This window comes from Alternaria arborescens (genome assembly GCF_004154835.1).
Source record: "Alternaria arborescens strain FERA 675 chromosome Unknown contig_114, whole genome shotgun sequence".
Classification (NCBI taxonomy): domain Eukaryota; kingdom Fungi; phylum Ascomycota; class Dothideomycetes; order Pleosporales; family Pleosporaceae; genus Alternaria; species Alternaria arborescens.
In genome coordinates this window covers 1-10,813 of record NW_021167969.1, presented here as the reverse complement: position 1 = coordinate 10,813, position 10,813 = coordinate 1, and the positions used below count along the sequence as shown (strand labels likewise).

Here is a 10,813-nt window from a genome sequence, read left to right as displayed (position 1 = left end):
TACAATATTTTACTAGTATATCTGATTGTAGCTTAAATCTTAACATACCTAGTAAAACTATTAAAATTTGTTTAATGTCAGGAATTCCCTATAAAATATACACGATTAAGTTTGATACCGTTATTTAATAGAGTTGACAGAAAACGGGGTAAATTGCATGGAACTCCTACTTCACCATTCATATGTGTTTATGTAGGACAATATGCAGCCAAGCATATATTAAATAAAATTAAAAGGAATATATGAAGGTTCAACGACTAGTAGGTGAGTACTTTATTTACAATAAGCCTACCACGAAAACCCTGCAATCATTTATTGATTGATGACATAGTCTGAACCCTTTTGAAAGAAAGGGATGTAAGGGATAAAGAGCCCTTACGATAACAATTATTGTACATGTAATGATAGGTACAGCATTTTTAGCTGTTGGTCTATGACGTGTATTAGCATATCATTTAACAAATAACCATCATTTAGGATTAGAAGCTGGTATTCTGTATTGACATTTTGTTGATGTTGTATGACTATTTCTATTTGTGTCCATATACTATTGAGGATCTTAAGATACATACTTGTATAATTTATGCCAATACTTCTACTAGTACTCATTCGGATATAATATATAAAACCGAAGGGTGTAGCAACGATGATGGTGATAATGGTGGTACTGATAACAATGATGGAGCCAACGAGGAGGAGGAAAGTTTTGAATTAGAAGAAGAAATACAACATATTGAAAAACTAATGAGAAATTCAAATGATGCTATGATTTTAGATGAAAAACTTCCTTATTCTGAAAAAGAGAAAAATTCACACTTAAATGATCTAAGAAAGGATCCTCATGTTAAAGAATTTTTTGAAGGGAAAACTCCTAATGTAAGCGATTTACCAGAGTTAAATAAAGCTCTTGTAGAATCTAGGAATGAAAAAATAAAAGAATTATCTGAAGCTAAAAATTATGCTAATGATGAATCATCTACTAATTCTCTAAGAGATCTATCTAATTCAAGTTTGCATCAATCAGATAATACTTTAAACAAAGAAGATAATCATAACTATTCGGGTTATAAAGTATTACCTAGTTTATTAGAAACTATAATAGAAATTTTAAATAAACTATTCGGGTTATAAAATATTACCTAGTTTATTAGAAACTATCATAGAAATTTTAAACAATATTTTTGGTTAGAACTTTTTTCTCTGACTTTTTTCATATATTATAATATATGAAAAAAGTCAGAAGGGATAGGTACAGCATTTTTACCTGTTGGTCTATGACGTGTACTACCATATCATTTAACAAATAATTATCATTTAGGGTTAGAAGCCGGAATACTTTATTAACATTTTGTTGATGTTGTATGATTATTCTTATTTGTGTCCATATATCATTGAGGATCTTAACGTTTAATAGTTGTTTACAGTAAACATGTTATGAAAACAGTTCCCTTGTGTTTAAATTACATGCGGCAAAACAGTATAACATATCCCAGTAGATAAATGTTTTTTATAGCTGGAAGATTGCAAGATAGACTTATGTTTCTACAGCAATCGGGGGAGAAGATTCATTTAGGATTTACCTATTATTATTAAAGCCCCCATAAAAAAAGAAATTAGCTCAATTGGTAGAGCATCCGTTTTATATGCGGCAGGTTAAGTGTTCAAATCACTTATTTTTTTTTTAACTTTTTGCGAATGATAAGTATACAATAAGGAGATGAAATGGAAGAAACATTATAAAGCCTTAAAAATACTCTATCTAGAGTATAAGCAGGGACTAGGAGAAAGCATCCGCTTTACACCTGAGAGGTTAATTGTTCGATTCACCTATTTTTTCAACTTATTTTTCATAATTACATTCCTATCTTAAAGGGAAAATGGTTAATTTTAACGATAATAAACATAAAAAATCATAGAAATGTATTAAGGATGTACAATATTAATTAAACTTATAACTTTCATTGTTTTCCCCGCCCCCCTAATTTATACCAATAATTCATAATAATATTCTATGTTAACCATATTGAAAAATAAACAAAATAGTTTTAATGATAAACCATTAAGTACTAACTATATTATAGAAAAAAATCAAAAAATACAAAGTAATTCTGAAAGAGATGAATATAATAACATTATTTTTTATACGTCTTCTAATAAAGAATGATTTAGTAGTGTATACTCTTACAATAAATCTTACATTAAATCTTTAATAAGTAACGATGCTGTATTAAATAAATTACTTAGAAGTTATTGTAATATGCTACAAGATAAAATAAAAATTCTTTTTAAACGTAGACGTGATAACAAGATTCGTTATTCAGCAAACAAAATATATGCAAGTAGAGTTGAGCTAAAACATACTAACACAAAACTTTTTATTACATTACATATATATAATAAACAAAAATTATCTATTGAGTGGTATATATTAAAAATTCTTGTACTTGTAAAATATATAAGTTACAGAAAACTATTTGCTGATGGAAAAAGAGGATTTGTACCAAACCATAAAAACAGAATACCTGCTTTATTAAAGAATAACTTTTTCATATTTAGAAAATGAAATATGGCTTTCTTTAAAACAAATAACAACTTAATAAGATACTTCCTAGTAAATTTAAGAAGAAAATACCTTAAGTTAAGTAATATACCTACTTATAACATTAGACTTTTAAAAAAATTAGTTAGATTACAAAAAATATTATTTAATTCATTAAAATTACTTAATTTTAATAAATCTAAATTCAATAGCTTAAATCTAAACTTAAGAAATTTAGGTTTAATTAGTTTAATTGAAAAATTATATAACAAAAAGGTAGAAATTAACTTAGTTGAATTAAGATCTATACATTTAAATAGTGACGTCTTTTCATCAGCAGTAGCTTTAAAATTAAGAGATAGGAAAAATAAAGCAGTAAGAGTTTTAAGAAAAGCTGTTTTACAAATGGTAAGAATACCTGATTTACACACACTTATAACATTTGATGATAATATTGAAGCAATGAACAAAAACAATATTATAAATACCATAAAACAACAAGTAGTAAGTGGTGTAAGATTTGAAGCATCAGGTAGATTAACAAGACGTTTAACAGCTATGAGAGCGGTGTTTAAGTATAGATATGCAGGTAGCTTAAAAAACATACGTTCCTCATTTAATAATAAACCATCTACTATGCTAAGAGGTCACGTTAAATCCAATACACAATATACTCTTATTAATTCTAAGACAAGAAATGGTACTTTTGGGTTAAAGGGTTGAGTTAGCAGTCATTAATTAATGCTAACTGTGGATTTTTCACATTTTATAGAGCAATATATTTACTTAGTATTGTGTATATCCTATATACCTACAGCTATATATGATATTTACTTAGTATAAAAATATCATATATACCTACTGCTATATTGGTTATATTTTTATAAATTCTCTCATGGGTTGAAAAAAACATATACTTGTTCTTTTCTACCCTGCTGCTTATTTTTTTTTTTTGTTTAACTGTTTATTTTTTATAAAAAATAAACAAACAGAAAAAAAAGAAACTAAAGCAACCAACAATGTCAAAAGGAAAAAAAATTATAAAAGCCCTTATTTGTTTTTGACGTTATTTCTTTTTATATTTTTCTAGTAATATCTATATAAATTATGTCGAAAAATATAAGCCGAAATAACTAAAAAAAATAAGAGGGGTAGAATGGAAATAAAATCTATTAGATAAAGTTACTACTTTATCCCGAAAATACACAAAAATAGATCTGTAGAAAGTATTACATACTTCTACAAAAGGAGAGCTAGGTGTAATATTATTAACAATATAGAATTTATTTGTAGGTTCGATTCCTAACATCTCTTATAGTGAAAGGTTACAAGCGGTTAAGGGCGTTTTTTCACTTTTCCCTTTTGTTCTACTCAAAATTATAAAAAGGGCCAATCCTCCCGGGGTAGTGTGAGATGAGTGTTGATAGAAAAACACCTTTCTCTCATTAGGAAGCCCAATAAATACAAAAAACTTGTCTATTAGTACAGGTGTACTTGACAATAATAAGCAGGTATGTAATGACTGTTATAGTAAATTATTTTATTATTATAGTTCTTGTATTTGTAAAACACCTTAATTTATGTCAACAAGCTCTTTTGTACGTACAATTCATTCAAATAATGATATATTATAAAATACAATATATACTCCACCAGTATAGTTATTGTGCCCTAATTAACACAGCAAAGTCAAAAAAGTGTTTTAAACTAAAGAGCTAGTAGCATAAAACCTTTTAAGTACTAGTTAGGAGGACTTATTTTATTTCCATACTAAATTGTTTATTTCCATACTAAAAATTTTTATATATTTAAATAGTTTTTAGTTTCTTTTCTATTATAGGATCTATGTTAATAGAATACTTATAATACATAGAAAAAATTTTAGAAAAGTTACTTTATACTTATATATAAAAGATATACTATCTTCTCTCCTTTTGGAGACTAGAATATATTATATATATCAAAAAAAACTTTTTTGTAGTATTATATTTAAATACATAACACATTTAAATTTATAATTAAAAAAATTTTATTTACATAAATTTTTGTTAATTTATAATAAAGGTATATTACAAGGCATTATTTCAAAACTATATAATATACATGGGACTAGTATAATAAATGCAATAACTATTGGTAATAAAACAGTTCAACAATAGGACATAAGCTGATCGTAACGAATACGCGGGAATGAGGCTCTCGCTCAGATAAAAGTAAAGATCATTACACAAGTTTTAAGTCCTATTACCACACCACTTATAGTTGTTCCTATTACTGAATTGTAATTATCAAAGTCAATTACATTAAAATTAGTTTCATTTTCTGTTAGATACATATAACTATCCCCTGCAATAAATTGCACTAAATAAAAGTAAGGATATAGATAATAGTTAAAGTCAAACAGATAACCACCTAAAAATAATATACTATTTAAAATACAAATAAGAATTATACTAGCATATTCAGCTAAAAAGAAAAATACAAAAATAACAGCTGAATGCTCTGTCATAAACCCACTTACAAGTTCTGATTCCACAGAAAAAAACAGAACGAAACTAATCTTGTATAGGTCTAAATCTATAAATTTTATTGTATACAAGATTATTATTCAAATACTTTCCTACCGTAACTTTAGAAATATTTAAGTGTTTAGCTAACTCTACGTTATTCTTAAATTTTCATTTTAAATTCCCATCTAAATCAAAAACACCTACACCTAATGGATATTTATTCATTTTTTCACTTATAATTTTTATGGTAGATTCTTTATGAGTTTTACCATACATAGGGTTTAATACCCCTGGTTTACTAATTAAAGTTAAAGCTTCCTTTGTATGAGTTTTCCCATACATAGGGTGATTCTCTTTATTTTCAAAACGTTTGATCATTTTTTCTATAGCTTCTTCTGTATGTTTATAACCTAACATACTTGTAGCTGTAGCTTTAAAGTTATAAAGATTTCTTAAATTAAATTTTAAAATATAACTTGTTTCTAAATTTGTTAAAGCCTTAGAACTAATTATTTTACTTTCATAAGTAAAATACTCATAGACATAAATATTAAATTTATCTAGTTGATATTTTTCTATTGCTCTTTGCAAAGCAATATTAGATTTCTTATTATTTAAATGTTCATTAAGTCTTATATAAAGATCTTTTGCGCTACCAATATACTGATTACCATTTACGGTATTAAAAATAGAATAAATACCCCCTTTATCTTTTAATAAATCTCTATAGGATAAAATAGAATCTTTATCTTTTAGATTAATAACTAAAATAGGTATAGGGGGGGGCGATCCGCTTCAGGATTTGGATTTTTATTTAAAGTGGAAAAAGATCTACGATGAACTAATTTACATATATATTTACCTTGTAAATAGTTAATAGGATGATAATTTACATTTATATTTGAATTGCGTTTCATATTTATTAATCTTATATTTACATATAAGGTTGGACTATATCATATTTAATAATAAATATTAAATGATCACGTCTAGTCTCTGAAGATTTTTATAAAAGGTATTATTTATAAAGTTTCCTGCTGATTGTCCTTAATAATAAAGGGTTTTCCAGCAATTTGTGATCTTTAAAGAGGCCAAATCAACTAGTAAGTAGCCTCTGCTAGATCAAACGGAGCTCTATTTGTTTCCGCTATAGATCCTATAAAAAACACAATGAATATAGGAAATAAAGGTACAACATATCAAATAGCTCTTTGAGCTTCTATAATAACAGTTATGTCTAAGCTACCTGCTAATAATACTACTAAAAGTATAGCAGAACTTAAAATTAATTCATAACTAATTAATTGAGCTGTACTTCTTAAAGACCCTAAAAAAGCATATTTAGAATTAGCTGACCATCCAGCCAGCAGAATTCCATATGTAGCTAATGAAGACATAGCTAACATATATAATATACCCAGATTATAGTCTAGTAGCACTAAACCAGGACCATAAGGTATTACAGCATATCCTAATAATGAAAAGATTAAAGTTATAATCGGACCCAGGAAAAATAATACTATATTGGCTTGTGTAGGAGAAACATACTCTTTTAATAAAAGTTTAAGAGCATCAGCAAATGCTTGAAGTAGACCATATCAACCCACTGCATTAGGTCCCAGTCTTCTTTGCATGCTAGCCATTGTTTTTCTCTCAGCTATAGTTACAAAAGCTACTGTTAATAAAACAGGTACAGTAACAGCCAATACTTCAAGAACAGAGATAATTGTTGGAAAATATAACATTTTAAATTTAGAATAATGATCTTAAAATTACATTTAGTTAAAAAGTATATTTTAATAAATCAAGTTAATTATCTATTTAAGTCGCATAGATTATATATTTTAAAATAAAGGCGAATTAAGCAATTTTTTATGTTTATTATCGTTAAAATTAACCATTTTCCCTTTAAGATAGGTATATAATTATGATAAATAAGTTGAAAAAATAAGTGAATCGAACACCCTCCGCGAATTTTTTTTCTTTTGCCAAAACATATAAGTAACCATAAGCAAAAAAAAATAAGGTAAAACGGATGCTCTACCAATTGAGCTAATTTCTTTTTTTTTTGTGGGGGCTTTAAGCAAAAGTTTATTTTACTCTTCTCCCCTCCCCTAATTGCAGTATAAAATTTGTACTGCAATTAACCAGTTAATTCATAAGATGTATATACTGGGATTTGTTATATTATAATAGATAAAAAATTACTATAAATTAGTGATTTCACCTTTTTCATAACAAGTATGGTGATATAACCGTTATTTTACTATTATGTGTGTCTAATAGCTAAGTAAGTCAATCTGTAACAGCTTGCATAGTTTCAATAAGGTCCATGTGACCTTTTAATGATAATTCAGCAGCACTTTGTTTAATAGAAATGATTTGATCTTTTGAAGCTTGTGTAATACCCTTTTTACTTAACTCTTAATCTGCTAGCTTAAATATCTCTCTTTTCTAATCTTTAATTATCTTTATATCAATTGCTACTAGCTCACTTGCCCTAAAAACACAGTTGTCTTATTGTACTCTGATTTCTCGGCCAGTAGATAGACCTAAAACAAAATCGTTAAGCGCACGAAGACCACCCGTTAGTTCTGGAGAGACTGGAGAGACTGGAGAGCTTTGTAAATGAACAATCCTTGGCATAGTAGAATTACTATTTTAAGACAATACTAGTGATAAAGATATAAGTAGTGCTAGAGTAATAATAGAATTATTAATATAGGAGTTAAATAAAAGATAAAAGATTAACCCTATCAAGATATACAATGCATAAGATGTAATAACACCAGTGTTTAATTTAGCAATATTACTACTTATATTTAATAATCCTTTCTCTAACCCATAAGGACCTAAATACTCTACGGATCCTTTATCTATTACTTTAGTAGTTTGTCCACCAAGTTTTAGTACAATACCTGTAATGTATCTGTTGTAAAATAGTTCTATTAAGAAACGTTGATTGAAGAAACTAAATATGTTGTAACCTACTCTAGATAATTTAAAGTAAATTAGTATAGTAGATAAATATTCAGACAACACTATAGCGATTACACTTAATGAAATAGTAAATATTAAAGGTAATAACTTAAATAGAGTTGGTACTCCAAATTCAGTATCTAGCATTATTTCATGAGAAGGATGTATAAATAAAGCATTATCTGAAAAGAATCCTGAACCTAACCCTATAAACATGTCTTTTGTTATAAACCCAAAGAATATTGAGAATACAGCTAAAATCATTAAAGGTAAGCTCATAAAGATATCACCTTCATGTGCTTGTTTATAGTTTATTAAAGGTCCATTAGGATTAGTTAAGAATGTTAAATACAACACTTTTACAGAGTATAATGTAGTAAACATTGCTCCTATAGTAGCTATTATATAAACAACAGTACCAGAGAAATAATATTGACCATAAGCAGATTCAAGTATAAAATCTTTTGAATAGAATCCTGTCATAAATGGGAATGCAACTAAGCTTAAAGAAGCTATAAGCATTACAGAGTAAGTAAGAGGTAGGAATTGTCTCAATCCTCCATATCTTCTAAAATCTTGATTATCCGCTACAGCGTGAATTACTGCTCCAGCTCCTAAGAATAATAATGCTTTATAGAAAGCATGATTAACTAAATGGAATAACGCTATGTTATAAGATGATAAACCTACAGCTATAACCATCATCCCAAGCTGGCTCATTGTAGAATAAGCAATAACTTTTTTAATATCTTGTTGGAATAAACCAATTAGAGAACTAAATACAGTTGTAATAGCACCTAATCATAGACATAACATTAAAACTGTTGAACTGTATTCAATTAAAGGAGATGAACGCATTAATAAATACACTCCTGCTGTAACCATAGTAGCAGCGTGTATTAAAGCAGAAACTGGTGTAGGCAAATTTGTTGATTTATGCTATATGTAGATCAATGTCTACACTAATACGGCACAAATACTCAACAACTCACGTTGTTGTTCGGACTATATCATCAATTACATTAATTGTTTATGAATTTAATTTTATCTTTTATGATCTCTATACCTGATTCAGTTAAATGTTTTTTATCTTTAACCAGATCATATATTTTTAACCATCTCAAGTATGAAACATGTTTTTTAGTTTTAAGAGGATAATTGTGTAGATAACTTAATATTTTATTAAGTTTACCAAAATTAACTACAGTATTATAACCATTATAGTTTTTTACATGTGTTACATAACCATCTATTAGGTTAGCAAGCAGTTTACTAAATTCCACATCATCTTTTTGAGAAACTACGTATCTTACAGTAACAATATGTTTACCTGTTTTACTTAAATAAGCAGAACTAGTGAAACATCCTTCTGCATCTGTAAATCCAGATAATCATGCATTACATAAATTTACTTTTCCATTTGATTCTATATGTGTAATATTAGTTTTATATTTTAAATTAAAAGCTTCTAATCATGATTTAAACTGAAGTTTTTTATTTTTGGTTATTAAGTTACCATTGAATATCTTTATTATTTTTAAAAGATTATCTTTATCTCTAACTCTATACTGATGAGTTTGGTTTAATTTGCTTTGTACTGTTACGGATCCAAAGCCTAATTCTTTTTTAATATAGAATAGTACTTGTGCATCTACGCTAGATTGTGTTACTTTAAACACTAAATAGCCTCTTTTGTCTATACTAAATCCTCCGTCTCCTTCAGCAAATCCTATTAACCATCATTCAAAAAAATTTTTATCATTTAATGTAATTGCTTCACGTGTAGTCTCTGAAGAGCCCAAGTTAATAACGTGGTTTCCTGCGGATTGTCCCTCATTCTGGGTTTTTCCGAAGCTTACAAAGTAAACAGTGGACCAGAATATAAAAACGGGATGTTCCCGCATATAGTAAAGTTTAAGGAAGGCCCTATTCAAACCTTCCATCGCCATAGGTAATCATACGTGAAGTCCTACTTGAGAACTTTTAGCCATAGCTCCAATTAATAAACATATACCTACAATAGTAACAACATTTTCATTCATGTAAGGAGCTAATGAGAATACAGTTGCATAATCAAGATTACCAAACGCTCATAATATAGCAAACATACCTATAGTTAAGAAACAATCACCTACTCTATTTGTTAAAAATGCTGAAAGAGAACTTTGATTTGCTGCTATTCTAGTAAATCAAAAACATACTAAAAGATATGAACAAACCCCAACACCTTCTCACCCTACAAACATTAATAAATAGTTATTTGCTGTAACTAATATAACCATCATAAATGTGAACAAGCTTAAATAGCTAAAGAACCTTTGATTGTGAGGATCCTCACTCATATAACCTATAGAATAGATATGCACTAAAGAAGAAACTATTAAAACAGGTATAAGCATAGAAACTGTTAATGAATCAAAATGAAATCCTCAGGATACATTTAATGATTCAGAATCAATTCATCTGAATACCTCTATGGATACAGGTATATTATTTAACCCAACTTCAAAGAAAGCTAAAACAGCTAATATTGTTGTAGTTACAACAGCTGTACATGTAATTATTTGTGCTCCTGATACTCCGATTTTTCTACCAAAAAAACCAGAAGCTATTGATCCTAATAGTGGTAAGATAATTATAGCTAGATACATTATTTAAATTCAATACTAATACTTCCTCTTCGTTTTCTCCCTTTTTCCATAGGAATTGTATTCCCTTAGGAAGGATAGGATATTACCATAATTTTTCTATTATGCCTGACTATACCTTAAGCAAATAATTATAT

The 10,813-nt window shown here is 27.7% G+C and overlaps 5 protein-coding genes across 5 annotated transcripts; 3 read left to right on the top strand and 2 right to left on the bottom strand.

The window, feature by feature from the left end:
* Positions 1-513: 513 nt before the first annotated feature.
* AA0111_g12833 (hypothetical protein) lies at positions 514-1,131 on the top strand (the record flags this gene model as incomplete). Its single annotated transcript, XM_028646863.1, has 1 exon — positions 514-1,131. The coding sequence occupies one exon, from the start codon at positions 514-516 to the stop codon at positions 1,129-1,131; it is 618 nt and encodes a 205-aa protein (XP_028499562.1).
* Positions 1,132-4,742: 3,611 nt separating this feature from the next.
* Positions 4,743-5,048, bottom strand: AA0111_g12832 (hypothetical protein; the record flags this gene model as incomplete). The annotated part of the gene is made up of 1 exon (XM_028646862.1): positions 4,743-5,048. The coding sequence occupies one exon, from the start codon at positions 5,046-5,048 to the stop codon at positions 4,743-4,745; it is 306 nt and encodes a 101-aa protein (XP_028499563.1).
* A 1,633-nt stretch (positions 5,049-6,681) lies between these two features.
* AA0111_g12831 (hypothetical protein) lies at positions 6,682-6,810 on the top strand (the record flags this gene model as incomplete). The annotated part of the gene is made up of 1 exon (XM_028646861.1): positions 6,682-6,810. One exon carries the CDS (start codon positions 6,682-6,684, stop codon positions 6,808-6,810), a length of 129 nt encoding a protein of 42 aa, XP_028499561.1.
* Positions 6,811-7,710: 900 nt separating this feature from the next.
* Positions 7,711-8,550, bottom strand: AA0111_g12830 (NADH-ubiquinone oxidoreductase chain 5; the record flags this gene model as incomplete). Its single annotated transcript, XM_028646860.1, has 1 exon — positions 7,711-8,550. The coding sequence occupies one exon, from the start codon at positions 8,548-8,550 to the stop codon at positions 7,711-7,713; it is 840 nt and encodes a 279-aa protein (XP_028499565.1).
* A 1,953-nt stretch (positions 8,551-10,503) lies between these two features.
* On the top strand, positions 10,504-10,686 carry AA0111_g12829 (hypothetical protein; the record flags this gene model as incomplete). The annotated part of the gene is made up of 1 exon (XM_028646858.1): positions 10,504-10,686. The coding sequence occupies one exon, from the start codon at positions 10,504-10,506 to the stop codon at positions 10,684-10,686; it is 183 nt and encodes a 60-aa protein (XP_028499564.1).
* Positions 10,687-10,813: the final 127 nt, after the last annotated feature.